The 19,798-nt window shown below is 44.2% G+C and overlaps 1 protein-coding gene, 1 long non-coding RNA gene and 2 other non-coding genes across 4 annotated transcripts; 2 read left to right on the top strand and 2 right to left on the bottom strand.

Annotated features, from left to right (window-relative positions):
* Positions 1-1,442: 1,442 nt before the first annotated feature.
* Positions 1,443-1,515, bottom strand: trnar-acg. Its single transcript has one exon. It is a non-coding gene; the product is annotated as a tRNA-Arg (tRNA).
* A 284-nt stretch (positions 1,516-1,799) lies between these two features.
* LOC112252538 lies at positions 1,800-4,688 on the top strand. The gene is made up of 4 exons (XR_002953854.2): positions 1,800-2,884; positions 3,650-3,723; positions 3,842-4,221; positions 4,548-4,688. It is a non-coding gene; the product is annotated as an uncharacterized LOC112252538 (long non-coding RNA).
* LOC112245136 (DNA polymerase subunit gamma-1) lies at positions 3,729-15,546 on the bottom strand. Its single transcript, XM_024413124.2, is given in 23 exon segments — positions 3,729-5,037; positions 5,385-5,545; positions 5,756-5,964; positions 6,042-6,210; positions 6,481-6,603; positions 6,997-7,243; positions 7,530-7,604; positions 7,607-7,664; positions 7,756-7,927; positions 8,138-8,298; positions 8,506-8,622; positions 8,800-8,874; positions 9,662-9,779; positions 9,973-10,215; positions 10,533-10,656; positions 11,019-11,161; positions 11,508-11,690; positions 11,941-12,020; positions 13,132-13,278; positions 13,491-13,664; positions 13,992-14,187; positions 14,497-15,142; positions 15,396-15,546. Coding segments are annotated over 22 exon segments (3,621 nt in total). The 5' UTR covers positions 15,078-15,142; positions 15,396-15,546; the 3' UTR covers positions 3,729-4,972.
* A 348-nt stretch (positions 15,547-15,894) lies between these two features.
* On the top strand, positions 15,895-15,967 carry trnar-ucg. The gene has a single exon. It is a non-coding gene; the product is annotated as a tRNA-Arg (tRNA).
* Positions 15,968-19,798: the final 3,831 nt, after the last annotated feature.

The raw sequence follows: 19,798 nt of genomic DNA, 5'->3' as shown, positions 1-19,798 counted from the left end.
AGCAGTGTAAATGAAGCTTTATGCTAATTATCCTACCTTAACGATTTTCGTTAATTTACATATCGAATTTATTTATTTCGTCAACACCTAGAGTGGCGTCTTTTCCTTGCTGTGGTGCTGCATTGCAGTCAGAGATGTTTTTTCTCGAGTAGCTGTCCATGGTCCTGAAATCAAATAAATTGAGTTTGCTTGGACACCAGCCTAATCTCCAGCTCACTCAATCTCTGGAAACGATTTAGGGGGTCATGCGACTTCTCATGCGAGCTGAAGAGGTGGCACAGATTCTTCCAGTCCCTGATTCCATCCCTGTCCTCGTAGACTTGTAATTCCCCACATCGGCTGATGGAAATTGCAGCACGCTGAATTTCTTTGGTTTAGAGATTGTGCCTCTTTTGTCGTAGTTTTTAAAAATGTTATATTCGCTTTCTGATAGTTTTTTTTCTCTTAGACATGGTAGCAAATTGTTTCAAATCTCTAAAGATTACTTATAGCTAAAATGATATTCACTAGTAGTAGCTAGCTAACGTTAACAGGCTAGGTTAGGCTACTGCCTTAATCACTAATCATCTTCCTCACACACAAACATAAAAGAAAAACACAATAATTTAACTGGCAGATTCACTTTTATGAATGTTTCACAAATTGGATAATCCCATATAAACACACAATTTCGAGAGAAGCGGAAATTGGGTGGGACCGGGAACTGCATCAACGTTATGAGCTGTGGCTGGAATGCCGCGGGCGGTGTAGTAGTCGATCAAGGGCGCCGAAGGGCGGCAGTCAATTGTCAAAATGCCGCCCCAAATTCAAGTGTCGCCACTAATCTAGCCTAATGGGAGGGCCGGGCTTGCAGGATGCACCTGAGCTCAATTTCGAGTCTCATAGCAAAGGGTCTGAATACTTATGTAAATAAGGTATTTCTGTTTGTTTTTTAAAAATAAGTTTGCAAACATTTAAAAAAAAACTGTTTTCGCTTTGTCTTTATGGGGTATTGTGTGTAGATTGATGAGAAATAAAAACATATTTGAATACATTTTAGAATAAGGCTGTAACTTAACAAAATGTGGAAAAAGGGAAGAGGTCTGAATACTTTCCGAATGCACTGTATGTGATCGTATACAAACGTAAGCAAGGTTTGAAATTATTATGTTTTAGTCTAATGTTATATCTGTTTGAGCTACTTGTTGTCAATTTTCAGTCTACAAATTATTTGTAATTATGTTCCGGGCCCTGACCATCCGCTCAAGAAAAAAACCGTCCCACGGCTGAATCTAGTTGATGATCCCTGATCTAGAGTCCTCTGAAGCAATGGTCGTAAATGTCCACTTAATTACGAATGCAGCATTACATACGGGACTTCTCAATGTATATATATGTTTTATCATGCAACACGTGCGATATAACTTGTCTAAATTAATTGAACCTAGATGGATGGAAAAATTCGAGCCAGCCAGGAGTCGAACCTAGAATCTTCTGATCCGTAGTCAGACGCGTTATCCATTGCGCCACTGGCCCACAGCCATCAGGTATTACCCACGCCTTTTTAAATGGATATTTGACGTCATCACGTGAACCCCATTCTTTCCACACAGTTAGCAGCTTCTAGTTCCAACAATGCCGTAATATCTACCAAATTCACAACAACTACCTTATACACTCCAAATGAACAATAGTTTATTTCTTGAGAAGGTCGCCTGTCGAGCTCGCAAAACTTTGATGAGATGGAGACTGCTTCACTTGCTTTGGCAATGTTAACATATGTTTCCCATGCCAACAAAGCCCCTTGAATTGAAATTGAATTGACTGCCAATGGCTAGGTAGCTAGCTGACGTTAGTGCAACAGGTGGGCAGGTGTTGAACGGTTTCCTGCATCACCTCTTCCTATGAAGGGTTTGATCGAACTTCGTAGCTAGCAAGCGAGAAAACATTTTTCTATATCTTCTGCTAACGTTACCTTCCCTGCCACGGTCGGATATCCAGCTAACACAACAAGGGAATATGCATATTTCACTAATATAACTAGCTACTCGTTGTATATTCGGGTTGCTAAATTTAGCTCTTAGTAAGTCGCCTGTTACTTTTCACGAGAAAAAAAATTGACATGCAGCACGTGCTGGGCGTTCCAAACATACACAGGGAGACAATCACTGGCATGCAAACAATAACGACAGGAAAATGTTTGCTGGTGGGAATTTCGTTGGTGACTCAAAAGAACAAAAAGCATTGAGCTAAAGCTAGCTAGCTATCACACTAAACAAATGTGTGTAAGTTACTGTACATGGATCGTTCAAGACGATCCAGCTAACGCGGCGTGACTCAACGTTTTGACCCTCACCTCTCTCTGCCACCAGTAGCAGCTATATTCATTTAGTAGCAAGTGACTCGAAACTTAGCATCAGCCTTATATAATAAAATAAAGACCAGTATACGGTTGGTTCAATCAATATCCGACCTTAAACAGTAAGACGGATAATCATTTCACTGCATTAATTCATTTTTCTTAGTCGTCCACAATATTTAATTAATGAACATAGACGGTGTGGGCGTAGAGGATACGTGTGCTAGCTAGTACAAGCGGTCTTATCTGACGTTACCTGACCATCGCTCCAGCTAGCTACCTTTCGCCAGGTTAGTTATAAATAAGGGCAAGTAACGTTAGATACCATTAGCTAGCTAGCTGCCTTCCTTCAATACTTGGTGGCTTTACTGACAGACATAACTCATATTAAAAGCCACCAAGCATCGACCTAAAGGCTAAGCTAGCTATCATACAAAACAAGTGTGTGTGTGTGCCTGTACAACAAGGATCCTTCAAAACTATCCAGCCCCAGCTAACACGGCGTGACATACCACGTTTTGACCATCACCCTCTCTCTGCCATCAGGTGAGTATGAATTATCAACAATTGCCTATATGCTGTAGGCAGGTACCTATAGGTGGTCATTCTCTTCCCTCCACCTATAATAATGGCAGAGATTAAATTAATTAAGATCTTTCAACCATTCTCAATGGTAATTAGTGAGTATATCTGTAGATAATTAGGTGGGCATACTGAGTATGGCCACCACTACACCTGCACCGCTGGGTGAGATCGAAGCTGGCAGTGTTAAGTGACACAAACACAGATAGGCAGGCACAACACTTCTGCCATTCCCTGCCTTGGTATGCTGAAAAAAAATAAGCACAGCATTTAACGATTTTACAGAGTTTTATATAAGGAAATCAGTCAATTGAAATAAATTCATTAGGCCTTAATCTATGGATTTCACATGACTGGGCAAGATCACAGCCATGGGTAGGCCTGGGAGGGCATAGGCCCACTCAGTGGGGAGCCAGACCCAGGCAATCAGAATGAGTTTTCCCCCACAAAGGCTCTCAACTGACTCTACAGTGCTACTCCTACATCACCTATGTGTAGGTATAGCCTCATGTTGACTTAATCTATGCAGCCATTGTCTGCCAACAGGTGGCATCGTTTGTTCCTAAACCCTCGACCTATGACATGAAGTGTTTGCACTGTTTTTTCAGCAAATGCTTAGTAGATCTGGCCATAGGGCCTCTAGCGAATACAACTTTTCTTGTTGACACTGTCCTCTCGTTAAGAGACCCTTTCATGTTGTTGTGACCTTTGACATGTGTTTTCCTGCAGTGTTGAGTTGGCTGGAGGAGGTGCAGATGACAAGAAGAAGATAAAGGAGGGGGGAGGCCACCACTACAGCGTCTGTACGGAGTTTCTGTTACACATTTTATTTACAGTTACAAAGTAATGCCCACCCACTTCAACTGATATGTTGAGCCTTGGTCTAACTAAAACCACGTGTACTGTTCTCCCATTCTCAAGGCAAAACTCCTGTGTGAGACCAAGGCCATTCCCAACCTGATCTACAGTATAGAGCAGTATGAGAAATACCCCATCAACCTCTCCAAGAAATCAAAGTTATGTATGGGAGTGCTTTGGGATGGGAGATTGTCTCAAATTGAATGTAAGTGTCTACTTGTAACCAAACATAAAGCAAGATGAGGACACACAATAGAAGATAGAGCCTTGTGGGACATTTCAGTAAAAGAACATCTCCCAAACTAAACATACACTTCATTATTGTAACTACAAGATAAAACGGGTGTCTGTGTGTTGCGTAGGTGAATCTTATTCAGTACATGAAGCTGAGAGATTTCCACATCAACTGGAAGCAGCGCTGCAGGAGCAGGACAAGTCAGCAGGTGAGCATCAACCATAACACTGACACACATGACAGCTATCCAAAACATTGGTTTAGTCTCCTATTCACTCAGCTCCATCATGACCTGTCACACCAAATTTACTTATGCTTTATTAGTCCTGCCCATACGCCCGCATTCCTCACATCGTCCTGTTCAATAGCACACATCACATGTATAAGTTATAACTCCATGGATACATTTTTCTTTTGGTTCTCCTATTTTTCCCCAGACCCAATGGTCTGAGCTAAAGTATCAGTGTCTGACACCACATATCCAATTGCGTGTTGAAGAGGATAAGTGCTGCTTTGGATCTTTTCCTTCTTTAGACCACAGCCTCTCAGGAGCCAGAGCAGAGCCAGGAGCCCAAGAGGAAGCAGTGATGGAAAACAATACATCTTTTTCCCTCTAAACCGCTCAATAGACTCCTCTCTCAACCAGTCTGGAGCTTCCCCCCTTCATTCGGATGATCCACTGAAATGGGTTGTGTTCATTTGGGCTAACTGTAGCAAAATAATTGCAGCCAAAAACAAATTAGCCCTTAAAAAAATAAAAAATCAAATGGGACAACTCTAGATAGTACAACTCCGCTGCTGACTGTTTTCTTCTGTTTGGTGCCTTATGAACGTGACCCTGCAGTTCCCATTGACATCATTGGTTTGACTCAGTGCCTGGGTTGGGGCAGCCCTGGAGGACCTTTATCCCATGATGCCCGTCTGCACGAGCTACACAGAGGACTGGTCTGTTCACCCTGTTATCTCCCTTTCCCCAGAGAGCCTTTGGTGATGTCTATGATTTGGTATATGTCCAGAGCCTCACCTGTGGAGATTCAATGTGTGGTTATTCTAGGTAGATGCTGTACAGAGAAAGATACAAGAGGTTGAAGATGTTTTCTATTATCTGATCATTTGTTTAAAGCTTTCACTTAGCATACTGAGAGCATGCAAACATTTCTGCTTATTAATTTACTGTGAAAATTTAACTATTTAAAACATGTTTCTAAATTATATAATGTTTCTAAAATTATTTTTATAAAAAAAAGGTCTATAAAATAAGGTTGCAACACATGCACACTACAATCTGAAGACCTTCTGGGGCTGTATGTAGGAAGCACAGGTTTTAAGAGCAGCAGTTTAAAGAATGATGTACAGTGATGATATACTCACCCTGTGGGAGGCCGTATTTGCGCTCCAGCCCTGTGGGGTTGGAGGGAGTCACACAGTCCATGGTCACCTCCTTCCTCAGACAGCGGTCAATGTCCACGGCACTGAAGAAGGCCACTGACTGGGGCAGGTCCTGCATACCCAGTGCATGGGTAAACATACATCTGTAAAGTATGAAGGAACACAATATCTCAAGTCTGTTCAATAAGCTGTTTATGTAAAACAAGTAACTCACAGGCTATGAATAACAATTACATAATACTTTCAATTTTCATTCATTTTTGTATATTATCCTGAAAGAATCAAAGTATTTTGCAAGGGGAGATGTGGCAAGTCATCAGCATGAGTGTATGAGTCAGGGCAGTACTACTGACCTTGTGAGAAGGTTGGTGATCTGCAGGGCCAGTGCTGCCCGGTAGCGGTCTTCGCTGCGGACCAGGTAGCGTACCTCGTCGTGGATGCTGACGCAGAAGCGTCCGTCGATGTCGTGCTCCTCCATCAGCCAGCGCATGGCCACCAGCATCAGGTGGAGGTAGTCCACCGCCGAGCTCTGCACCACCCAGTTCACCCTGCTGGTGATGAACTGACACACACACGTTAAATCTCTTAATTTAAAATATGTGTTTGATTCTGTTCCTATGATTGTGTGTTTCTCCTGACCTCGTCCTTGACAGCCTGAGGCTCCAGGGCTCTGCTAATCCTGCAGCCCAGGACAGGGGTGGCTGGCTGGGCTGAGAGGGCGATGCTCTCCAGCTTGTTGAACATCTCTGACTCCGTACCACCAGCCCACAGACGCTGGCCCGCCACCTCCCACTTCCTCCTCCGAGAACTGCACAGCCAATCAGGAGAGAATGATATAGAAAGTAAGTGTGTCCCTAGCCAGATCTACAGTATCTGGGGGTGAGGGGGGAAAATCGGGGGTAGTGAAGAACTTCAGTTCATACAAGGCTGACATTAGTGCTAGGTTCAAAAGTATCTCTAACCACTATTTGCAGAACTGAAGGAACCTGATAGGTGTAAACAATGGCTCCACATGGCGATGGCTCCACATAGCCTTCCAATGGGCTTAGGAGCACACGCACCCACACTGCTGCCTCACCTCTGGGAGGCCAGTCTTGTGATCCGGCGGAGATCCTGCGGGGAGATGCTCCCGTCTTCGTCCCTCTCCACCTCCACATCCAGCTCCTTCAGCAGCCACTCACCCTCCTCAGACAGACGGTACCTAGCATCAAACACAGCTCAGTGTGGCTCATCCTTTCTGTAATTTAATCCTCCAAACATCCAAGGAGTCCCTTGTTGTGCTTAGAATTACTATCTACTGCTCTGTGCACATATATACATTTAAAGTGCTTAGATCCAAGCTTAAACCTCCAAAAGAGCAAGGATAGGCGAGTTTGATTTTCACAGTACAGCTCCAAACTCCCATCATGTTAGCCATACTGTACCCCTCGGCGAGGTGCTACACATTGGTAGTAGATGAGGGGAGTCCTCCCTCTTCACAATCTGAAGCGCTTTGATCACTAGATCTACATCTGAAATGGCATATTCTGTTGTCTATACAGCAAATAGGGTGTCATCACTACTTAAATCCAATCCATCACTATCCTTCCTGTACCTGCGTAGGCCCTTGGTGAGGGCATACATCTGCCGGGCCTTGCTGGCGGCCTCTGGCTGGCTGAGGCGGTGGTTGAACTGCATGAGCAGACGTTCGGCAAAAGGCTGCCCAGCGCCGTAGATGCGTCCGTAGTTGAAGACCTTGGCATGTTCGCGGCTGATGCCCACCGTGTCAGCCGTGCGGCTGTGCAAGTCAGTGCCCTGGCTCTTCTTGCCCTGCAGGGTCATCCAGCCGAACGCTGTGCAGCCTGGACACAGAAACAGATACATGATTAACAGGCCACGTTAATGACTGAATGGATTCCTCAAGTCCATAGATATGGGGCCCTGTTTAAAAACATGCTATATGTTGTAAAAGAAATATGAATTCCGTGACAAAATACAAACAGACACTGAAATATTCTGACTGGGAATGAGTTAATTAGATTTCCATCTTTAATGGACATTGTCAGAAACTCACATTTCTGACCATTCACATATAGCAAACTGAATACAGCATCAATCAGAGTATCAGCACTAGGGGTGAAGCCTCACCATGCATGCCACCGAAGTGGGCCTCTCCCAGAACGGCAGCGATCCAGAGCTCCTGGGAGTCCACGTCCGCCCCACCAGGTGGTACCCAGGGGGCACCTGTACCATGGCCTTCAGCTCACTGCCCACTCGATCCCGCTGCACAGACCACATACAACCTCTATATAAGTGGCTCCCTTAAAAAAGCTGTGTTGCCTATAGTTCTCTTTCGCTCGCTTTCTATTCTTACCCGAGCGTTGCTGGCAGTCAGCCATGTTGGCTCCACAGCCCTGCGGGTGACGGTTCCTGCGGTGATGACCTGGGGCAAGATGGCGCCGTACTGCCCCTCCTCATCATACTCTTCATGCCTGCTGACACTGCGAGGGAGCTCCCCTTTCCTCAGCCACACCACCTTCTGAGAGCTGCCAGGACACATCAGACATTATAACACAACTGTAATTTAACCCTCTAGGAATTGTCATTTCTTATTTCTCATTGTGTCTGGCCATGATGATTAGCAATGTAACTGCAGTACGTCTTCAACTATTCTTTTCCAGAAATTCATTTCATTCCTATTTATTAAGTCATTTTTACATGTAACTGTCCACATGAAGTGGAGCCTGGGTGCCTACCTGATGCGTTTCTGGGCATTCCTCCAGAAAGAGATCATCTTGTTTATCTCCAGAGCCCGGGTGGCGTTGGTGGCCCCCCGCCCCGCTCTCAGGGTGCCGTCTTCCATCTTGGACAGGAAGTCCTTGGAGAAGGGGCTGCCCACGTTGTTGTCATTTCCATCCTGTAGCCAAAACAGTCTCTTAAGCATTTATGGGTGTGTTCAGGTGCACAGATTCTAGGATCATTCTATTAAATACTTGATACAGACAATATACCCATGCAAGATTAAGTGAACAATTTGAGTTAGGATTCGCCCCTATGAGAGGATTAGCATTTTGTTTCGGCACAACACAAATTAGGTCAGCATCGCATAGATTAGTTGATGTACCTTGTGTGGGAGTTTGAAAAACCAGCAGCCCGGAAAGTTGACATCGTTGTAAGGTCCGTTTCCATGGTGATAGGGACAGTGACTCTCACCTGGTAGAGAATTAATATCCTGCATTTCCTGGTTACAAAACATAGAACATGTCACCCAACGCATTCAAATCCTAAAGATCATTAAGGTAATAGGTGAAATGTGTAGGAGGGGACCATAGAGATGTATAGAGGGCACACTTGCCACAAGAATCAATGTCAAAGAGAGGTGTGCCCTCGTTCCATCTCTATGGAGGGGACAGTTCACCTTATTGCTCTTCCTCGTCACCCTGCCACCGTTCTCCTCCTCTGACACACTTTCCAAGCGACCCAACTCTTCCACCTACAGGTTACCACAAGAAAGACACCCACCTGTTATACTTTGACAGGAGAGGATATTCGCTATTTGCACTGAATTCCTAGTTGATATGAAGATCATTCTCTGTGAGTAATTCTTTATTAAACAGTTATCATGTAATTTATATATTCCAGCTATTAAAACTATAATCAGCAGTTGAACGAAACCCCCCACGCTTTGGTAAAAGCTGAAGGATGGGCCTGAAGAAATGTAACCACTCTCAAATTCATAGACAGTGCTATGGGTTCAAGGACTGACCATCCATGATATCAACTTTACAGTTGTATCATGTTTTGAGGCTATACAGTGTTTGTTTACATGTAAAACAAGTGTATACTTTGGGTTCTGATGGGGTATGACAGTTGAACTAAGCTCATGGCGCATTTATTTTATTTAACCTTTATTTAACTAGGCAAGTCAGTTAAGAACAAATTCTTATTTTACAATGACAGCCTACTCCGGCCAAACCCTCCCCTAACCCGGACGGCGCTGTGCCAATTGTGCACCGCCCCTATGGGACTCCCGATCACAGCTGGTTGTGATACAGCCCGGGGTCTGTAGTGATGCCTCTAGCACTGAGATGCAGTGCCTTAGACCGCTGCGCCACTCGTTATATTCTTTATGAATCAATGGGTACATATAATTAAGTGCAAAATAGATGTAGCAACTGAGGATTTTAGCTTTAACGCTAATTCAGGTGTCATGAAGACAGACCCATCTTGTGTGTGTGTGTGTGTGTGTGTGTGTGTGTGTGTGTGTGTCAAGGTCTTACCGTCTGCCACAGTGTGCTGTCGGTTAACATGAGGTCATCAGAGAGGCCGTTGTCCAGACACCTAGGCTGCTCTTTACCTTTCTGCTCACAGTATTCTCTGTACACACTTTCTATGGCCCTGTGAGTCACAACAACACACAGAGGTAATTATACACACACTACTTCTGGTGGATGCACTTAGAGTACACCCAGTGATGTGGTAACAAAAATAAATAATTACATTCGCTTGACTCATCCCTGTGCCTCCTTTGTCTTTGGTCTCGGTTTCCCCTGGTGCCCCTGACTGAGCTGTGTGTTGTGCTGTGACCTACCTGTGGGGACACACAGGCCCCATGGCGTCCTCCTCCCCCCCATGGGGTTCCATCAGGTTGTCCCTGCGGCCAGGCACCAGGTAGCCCCAGCCGTGCTGCTCCGTGTAGTGCAGGGGGAAGCCGTCCCACGTCAGCCCCATCAGCTTGGGAGTCACCCGCATAGCCAGACTGATCAGGCTGGCCCCCGGCGACCAGCTCTCCTCCTCCTCCTCTGACATCTTCACACACAACTTACGATACCACCTGGTAAGGTAGGGAGAAATAGACTGGCTGTTTCTCAACGGGATTTCCTCGATTTCTCGCCTCCCTTTTCACTGTATAGGAGAAGGTCCTTCCCCTCCTACCTTCTTCTCCAGTGCATTTTGAGGCAAGGAGAGAGGATGCGAGGAATCAAGGAAAGATTGAGAGAGAGCTCAAATGAGAATTGACATTAGACATTAGTGAGTGTTGCCTGATGTATTTCACAGCCACAGTTATCTGTACCAGGGTGTTAGTGTGTTATATTAGTTAACAGTTAGCTACATGGAGCTCCACAGGGGGCCCAGTACAGCCCAGCTCACCCAGGATGTCCAGGCAGGTGCTGTCTCCTCTTAGGCAGCCTGCTGACCATCTTCTTCAGCCTCTCCAGAGCCTCCCTACTTGGGCACGTTCCTGCTATCTCCTCCTCAGTGGGGGGACCTGGGTCTGACAGCACAACAACACTGCTAAGTCACCTGCTAGTTTTAATCCAAGTCAACACAGCAGCAGAGTCAATCATTTTACAGCTCCACAAGACACCTTTACCCCAATGGGATCCAATATAAGAACAAAACAACTTAGCAAGACAGAATAGTCCTGCAGTACTGGTATTGGTCCTGGAACCATAGACCAGTCTTATAAAAGGCCCTTGGTCTATCTCTGTTCCAGGCACATATGTAGTCAGAGTAGGAGTGCTTATATTGTGTCAGTTTTGCATTTATATCATAAGATTGTATGGACAGGGGATCTGATCCTAGATCAGCACTCCTTTTTAAATATGGGCCCTGGTATATAGTGTGAGCTCCTACCCTGATCCCAGTCTCTCAATGGTGTGCTGGGTGCCGGCTCAGCCTCAGCCTTTGAGCGTTTACTCTTGCTAACGGTCACCTTCTTCTGCTTGAACTCCTGGACGTCCCATTCCACATCCCAAAGCCAGGCGTCCTCCTTATACCTTACAAAGAAACAGTCCGTTATTTTAAGGCCGCAGCCACAATCAGACGGATGAACACATAAAAATCGCATGATGTACATCATTGTTAGCTTTTCTTCATCAAATGTGTTACTCATCTCTTTTATTTCCCTAAACATGTTTGGACAAGTTGCATACGTAAAAAGACGGATTGTTTGAAAAGGCATTAGCTCCATCTGAAATTCCCAGACACAAAATCCCAATATGACCATAGTCTTAAACACATGCATATCCAGTACGTATGCACACACCATAGAGTATTTACAATGTTATTATGTAAGCCTCATTGCTTCATAAAACAAGTACTGCATGCATTACGGTCCCTCACCTGTCGTCCTGTAGCAGTTGACAAGCGTCATCCGCAAGACTCATCAGACTCTTCTTCATCTCTCTCTGCAGCTCCTCAAACGTGTCTTGAGAGTCTTCCAGGTACCTCCCCCAGTTCTGATTGACAGGTAGGTAGCACCCGCCCATCTCCAGCATCCCTGCAAATGTTACTGGATGAGGGCACCTGTGTACAGAAAGGAGGGACAGTGATTGGTTGAGAGACTACTGTCCAATGATTGGCAGGTGGCGAGGGAGATGGGTTAGCTTGGTCCTAGATCTGTTTGTGTCATCTTGCCAACTCCAATAAACAGATCTGGGATCAAGCTAGATGCCCCTAAAAGTAAAACATATTGTGGCTTTGCCTCTTGGGCATTATTATATTATTATTATTAAATTAAGTTTTAAAATTAATTAAGCAAATGTGGTTGTCTGACCTCTCCATGAAGAGGGGCAGCTGCTCACAGAACACCTGGTGAGTGGCCTGGACGTCCAGAGCGCAGTACTGCATCAGGTCCTGCAGGGGGCAGCAAAGAAATGACTCCGTTATGACTCAAGTACAGTGGGTGAATAATGATTTGGTTTGGGCATATACAGTACCAGTCAAAGGTTTGGACACATACTCGTTTAAAAATATATATTGTCTACATTGTAGAATAATAGTGAAGACATCAAAACTATGACATAACACATGGAATCATGTAGTAACCAAAAAAAGTGCTAAATCAAAATATATTTTAGATTCTTCAAAGCAGCCACCCTTTGCCTTGACAGCTTTGCACACTCTTGGCATTCTCTCAAATAGCTTCATGATGTAGTGACCTGGAATACATTTCAATTAACAGGTGTGACTTGGTAAAAGTTAATTTGTGGAATTCCTTTCCTTAAATGCGTTTGAGCCAATCAGTTGTGTTGTGACAAGTGTGGGTGGTATACAGAAGATAGCCCTATTTGGTAAAAAACCAAGTCCATATTATGGCAAGAACAGCTCAAATAAGCAAAGAGAAATGACAGTCCATCATATAAAATATATTTAGATTTGTTTAACACTTTTTTGGTTACTGCATGATTCCATGTGTTATTTCATAGTTTTGATGTCTTCACTATTACTTTACAATGTATAAAATAGTAAAAATAAAGAAAAACCCTTGAATGAGTAGGTATGTCCAAACTTTTGACTGATACTGTATGTTCATTGAAAGCCTCTTATTTCCATCAACTACTTTGAGAGGAAGGGCAATCTAATCTACGATTGATATATCAATTATTTTACTTTTAAATTAATGAGCCATTTATTCTTGAAGAATATAACTCATGAATGCCTTGTGAGGTTAGTTCAACTGTCCAATCCAAAATCTAATCTTGTTTTACTCCGTTTGTAAACAATGTAATTGTAAACAAACACTGTATAGCTTCACAAAATAGTTTAAACTATAATTTTGATCTCATGGATGGTCAGTCCTTGCATCCATAGCGGCATCTAGCTGTTTTCCTAAAAAGGTGGCGGGGAGGCTGCATGTTGTTGTTTAAACTGCAGATTTCCCCTTTTAAGAAAAGCAAATCAATGAGGTTTGTAAACAACCAATCATTATTGTACACAAGAGGTTGGACCTCCATTGACCTCTGACCTGGAAGTTGTTCCTGACGTCAGCCATGCTGCCCTTCACAAAGATCTCTCTGGCCTCCTTCTGCAGTGGCTCCCCTCCCACATACAGAGCATGCACATCAGCCAGGTTGTTGATGCTGCTGATATTCACCCAGTCCCATGAGCCGATCTATACACACAACAACAAAACCAATTTATTAACCAATTAACTCCTTTTAAAACTTTGGATACCTGAAGGAAAGAGACAATCCAGGAAAGGAAGGGCTGAGGAACGAGATTGTTGACCTGCGGATAGGCAACAACAACATTTCTACAGAACAATCGCAAATCAACAGTTTTCTGTGTCCCATAATCATTGACTAGAAGACAGAGAGCACTGACCATGGGCCCTTCCTTCCGCCCAGGTCGGCCCACTTTCTTCATATGCGCTTTGACCTCCAGGAGGCCACGCCTCTTGCCGTGCTTGTTGGCCATCCACAGCGTGCGCTGGAACCCAGTCAGACCAGAGATGGCCATGTGGAGACTCATGGTGTCCAGGAAACGAGCCTTGGACCCCTGTGGGAAAAGAACACACATAGGCTGTGTCTCAATCCAAAGGCAGCTGCCTACCTGCTTCCAATGCAAGCATCCATGTGAATTGTGAAACAGCCATAATAATAACAGAAAGCATGAGCCACTCCAAAGACCCTAATGCCTGAGTCACACTGTTGGGACAACCCCGAGCTGTTCTGGGCTAGCCTGAGGATAATAAAATATCATAGCCAGCACAGCACGGTGCCATTCAGTCCTATAGTGTGAATCCGGCATAAATGACTGTCAATCACACTAAATAGGGATGAATTATGCCTCAAAACGTGTCCCCGTAACCCTGTGAACTCTAACCTTCAGCAGGTACTGCTCCTTGATGTAAGACCGGTCAAAGCTGACGTTGTGACCCACAATCAGTCTCTCCCTCCACTGGCCCCCTGGAGGGCGGCTGGAGTTGGTCGGGGTCTCCATGGGGATGAGGTCAGCAGGGGTCAGCTGGCTGGACCAAGAGTATCTCTCCTCTATCAGACGCTTGCTGCACCACGAGTACCTGGCAGGAAACAGAAAGACAGAATATTCAATGAAACTGCAATACTGACCTGGCCTAAAATAAATAGTCCTTGATAAATAACTGTAATCATTCCTGACCAGTTCCAACACATTATACACCATCAACCGGTCACTAGAAAAGCCTTTCAATATTTGTATATTTACAGATAATTTTACATGAAAAATAAATAGGTACAAATACTAAGAAGAGAAACTGTCTGGTACTGAAATAAAGTTGTCAGTTCCTCCAGCTAATTGTAACAACTCCTCTCTCCCACAGTAGGGTCTTGGTCCTCTCTATTAGTCTCACCAGGCAGTAGGGGATACAGCCACAGCCAGCGTGGGACAGTGTCCCTCTGCCATGCACACCTCCACGTCAAACACCAGGCCTGCCTCGTCTGGGAAGTCAACCCGTCTGGCCTCCCCACCCGGCCCGTAGCGCATCCAGCCCACCTCCCACACCCAGTCCTGGGGCATGGGTGGCAGCGGGGCCTGCTGGAGTTCACTGGCAGCCTCCAGGTAGGGAAGGCTCTGCTTTTGGGCCAGCAGGCGGAAGTGGTCGTTTATGTTCTCCCCGTACATGTGGGGCAGCTGGAACTCCACACCAGGCAGCAGGGAGGCTTCTTTTCCCCACAGCTGGTGCCTCTGTAGGTGCCTGATGCTCCGCTCCACCTTTTCATCCTCGTACTCCTGCTCTGCGCCGCGGAATATCTGCTCATGGAGGTTTTGGGACAGCATCTGGATATTGAGGGGGTTCAGGCGGGTCTCTGGGGGGAGGGAGCCCTGGAGGGAGTGGGGCTGCTGGGTGGAGTAGGAGGTACAACATAGTCTCCTCCGTAGGACAGAGGAGAGAGGCCCCCGGAAGGGAAGAAGATGCAGAAGATGTTGCATTTTCTAACTAGTCCTTACAGTCACTTGTTCCTCCCCTTGGACTTGGTCAGGAACACGATGAAAAACTGAATGGAGAGAAAGCCAAGATGCAACTTTGTGACCATGCAACCATCCCATCAAAGCCATAAAATAATTAATACTAATCGAATGTAATAGCTATTTAGATCATCAACACGATCCCCTGGCACTCAATTCCTCACGCCAAAACCATGATTGCTTCGTAGGCCTACTTGAGAAACCTGCTGATATCTTCAAGCGACAATGCAGAGAATGGTCAGAATGCTGTGTTGACAACAGAATAAAATAGTGATTATTTACCAATCTCGCTGTGAGTCCTACCGCTTTGCAATTCACCGCTGGCCAATGTGACATAAACAATGTGTTTCCCGGTCGCCACTAGTTACCACAGTCACAAAGTCTTACTTAAGGTTAAACCCCGCCCATTTCTACAATGTATGTTATTAAAATCTGATTTTAAACCTAACCTTAATCCAAACCACGTTGTTAACCTTATGCCTGACCATAACCTTAAATCAAGACAAAAAAATAATGTTTGCGATACAGACAACTATGACTTTGTGGCTGTGGTAACTAGTGACAACCGGATTTCCCCGGCATGGAGGTTGAAACATTGTAGCAGACCAGCTATCTAGTGACATCCAGTGGTAGGGATGACCTCCCGTACGGAAGTGTAAGATAAGGTGAACCTTTTACAAAGTATCTGGCCAGTGTTTGATGAAAATATGCTTTCCGTCAAAACGGTCACTGGTTAAAATGTTCATTTAGTATAATATCATATTTTCATTTGACTATTGTAGGCCTCGTGGCCTAATGGATAAGGCGTCTGACTTCGAATCAGAAGATTGCAGGTTCGAGTCCTGCCGGGGTCAACCTTTTTATACATGAACAATGACGAATGAAGGGACAATGACGTGAAGATTCCATCCTTGCTTGGTCAATCAGTCACCACATTTATATGCACACCAATATCCCGTTTTTATTCGGGATACTCAACTATTTTGTTTTTAAATTGTCGCATATGAACATCATATCCCGTTCACAATAACCCGAAAAAACTCCCGATTATAAGCAGTGGTGTAAAGTACTTAGGTAAAAATACTTTGAAGTACTACTTAAGACCTTAAACGGGATATGAGCCACTATCCGGAATACTGTGCACATGAAAACGTGGTCAATGTGATTATCACCGATACAATCATACATCAGATATCTGGTATTTTATGTGAATTAAGGATATGGTCCTCTCTTATTTTTCCCTGAATAGAAAAATGCATCTCAAACTCTGTGCAGTGTGTCTTTTGGGTGTTTGGACAGCTAACCGAATTTTGAAACCCAGAGGCGCAAACATCGCGAGACTTCAGGGAATGCTTGCGAAACAGACCAAAGGCCGGGGTTTGGGGTTTGAGAAGTCCGTGAGAGAGGTTAAAAAGAGGGTAAATGGACTAGGGTGTGTCTTTTATGAGTTTGAACCGTAGCCCAAAATCTCAGAACTAATTAACCAACAATGTATATAAACCCTGGATTGCTGATTCAGTGTATTGTCCCGTGAGATGCTTTAAAGCCACCGGTCGGTCTTATTGGCATTCTCCAGAAGAAGCAATCCTCCATAGGAATGAAGGGAATTCTACAGTATTCCAATTACATTTTTAAAGGACAAAATTACATGTATTAAAAAAAATGGTATGTTTAGCACACATAATATAGTGTACACGTGTGCATTAAGGTGTATGTAATAGAATAAACGTGGCAAAAACAAATGTTGACTATAATACATTTCTATAGCGTCCAACATTTTTTTACAATGGTGGGGGAGTGCCTAGATTTAGGTTGGGCTGCTTCAAAACAGCGCCCCCTGTCAGCCATCTAGTATACATAAAAATCATTGCAATTAACACAACTGAGCTTTCTTTGCTCAAATTAGATAGGGCTACATTTATTTTCTTTAGATAGGCCTACATCATAATTGGCTCATAATCTTTGTGAAATGTCCAACAAAAAACAATGCGTAAAAATCTTGCCACTGTGGTGCAGAGGGAGTGGGATGGAAGGTATGGTCACCAGCAAGAACTTGACCCCTGCCCTATGTGCTTTGTTACAGGTTATATTAAGTGCTTGTTTTCAGTGAATCTTTCAATTTAGGTCACTTAAGGTTTATTCTGTTCAAACCTGTTAAAAACTTGTCAACTGGTAGCTTATTCTGGGATAATAAATGAGAACAATTATTTATTGTATTCTGTATTCCTGTGACAATACAGTATTAGATAGATTGTTCTTATTTCAGTTTAAGCATACGTTTGGGGTTTGTGTAGGTCTAGTGTCATGTGTGTAATAGATTATGTGAAGAACGGGAGTTTGCTGTGTGTATGTTGATATAGTAGCATTGAAATGAATGTCATTATCATATGGAGATTTAAACTGTTTTGTAGGCTCATTGATGCTGTATCTTTTCAATTATATGTATTTATTATTCATAGGAGGTTATCGTCTCATAGAGGAGAACAATGTAAAACAATATTGCACATCAAGCATAGCCTAAATAGTGAGATTATATTTTTGAAGGAGTCTATTTTGAAGGAAGTTTCTTAGCCTTTATCGCCTAGAAACTTGTCCTGAAATAATTGTTGAACTCCATGTGTGCACACGTTCCTGGCACACACACACACACACACACACACACACACACACACACAATGGTGCACTCTACAGATCGAGTTTCTGTTGACTTTATTTTGTTATATTGACAACTTTTGAACTCGGACCTGAAAATGAATATTACCTTAAGAACAAAATGGGTACTACACATTTGAAATTCTGTAAAACCTAAACCTATTCCATGGAGTCCCAGGTGTACATCAGTTGGCTATAAAGTTAACCATGAAAGATAGCTTCCAGCTTTATTGTGAGATAGACCGTAATCTCCCATTTGCAAGGAAATGCATATCCAATCTCAAATGGGAAAATAAAGTCTGAGTTAAATTTCCATCAATTCAAGTAGCCTAATGCCTTAAAATGTCAGGGAATCGTGGCTGAATGAGGACATGGATAACATTCATCGGGATATACGCTGCACCGGCTAGATAGAACAGCACAGTCCGTTAAAACGAGGGGGGACGGTCTGTGTATATTTGTTAAAAACAGCTGGTGCACGAAATCTAAGGAAGTCTCTAGATTTTGTTCACCTGAAGTAGAGTATCTCATGATAAGCTGTAGACCACACTATTTGCCAAGAGAGTTTTCATCTATATTTTTTGTGGATGTTTATTTACCACGACAGACGGATGCTGGCACTAAGGCCGCACTCAGTCAGCTGTATAAGGAAGTAAGCAAACAGGAAAAAGCCCACTTGAGGCGGCACTCCTAGTGGCCAGGGACTTTAATGCAGGAAAACTGAAATCAGTCTTACCTAATTTCTATCAGCATGTTAAATGTGCAGCCAGAGGGAAAAAAAACTCTAGACCACCTTTACACCACACACAGAGATGCATACAAAACTCTCCCTCTACCTCCATTTGGCAAAACTGACCACAATTCCATCCTCCTGATTCCTGCTTACAAGCAGAAACTAAAGCAAGAAGCACAAGTGACTCTGGTCAGATGACGCAGATGCTAAGCTACAGGACTGTTTTGCTAGCACAGACAGGAATATGTTCCTCCAATGGCATTGAGGAGTACACCACATCAGTCACTGGCTTCATCAATAAGTGTATCGATGACGTCGTCCCCACAGAGACTGTATGTACATACCCCAACCAGAAACCATGGATTACGTGCAACATCCGCACTGAGCTAAAGGGTAGAGCTGCCGCCTTCAAGGAGCAGGACTCTAACCCAGATGCTTATAAGAAGTTCTGCTATGCCCTTAGACGAACCAAACAGGCAAAGCGCCAAAAAAGTACTAAGATTGAATCATACTACACTGGCTCCGATGCTCGTCAGATGTGGCAGGGCCTGCAAACTATTACAGACTACAAAGGGAAGCACAGCCGTAAGCTGCCCAGTGACACAAGCCTACCAGAGGTGTTAAATCACTTCTATGCTCGCTTCGAGGCAAGCAACACTGAAGCATGTATGAGAGCATCAGCTGTTCTGGACTACTGTGTGATCCCGCTCTCCATAGCCGACGTGAGTAAGACCTTTAAATAGGTCAACATTCACAAGGCTGCTGGGCCAGACGGATTACCAGGACAGGTACTCCAGGCATGTGCTGACCAACTGGCAGGTGTCTTCGCTGACATTTTCAACATGTCCCTGATTGAGTCTGTAATACCAACATGTTTCAAGTAGACTGCCATAGTCCCAGTGCCCAAGAACACTAAGGTAACCTGCCTAAATGACTACAGACCCGTAGCACTCACATCCGTAGCCATGAAGTGCTTTGAAAGGCTGGTCATGGCTCACACTAACAGCATTATCCCAGAAACCCTAGACCCACTCCAATTTGCATACCGCTCAAACAGATCCACAGATGATGCAATTTCTGTTGCACTTTACACTGCACTTTCCCACCTGGACAAAAGGACAAAAGTGTTTCCCACTTGGACAAAAAATGTTCAACACCATAGTACCCTTAAAGCTAATCACTAAGCTAACTGCAACTGGATCCTGGACTTCCTGACAGGCCGCCCCCAGGTGGTAAGGATAGGTAACAACACATCTGCCACGCTGATCCTCAACACTGGAGCCCCTCAGGGGTGCGTGCT

Source organism: Oncorhynchus tshawytscha, linkage group LG06 (assembly GCF_018296145.1).
Source record: "Oncorhynchus tshawytscha isolate Ot180627B linkage group LG06, Otsh_v2.0, whole genome shotgun sequence".
Classification (NCBI taxonomy): Eukaryota; Metazoa; Chordata; class Actinopteri; order Salmoniformes; family Salmonidae; genus Oncorhynchus; species Oncorhynchus tshawytscha.
This window is presented reverse-complemented; position numbering and strand designations above follow the sequence as displayed.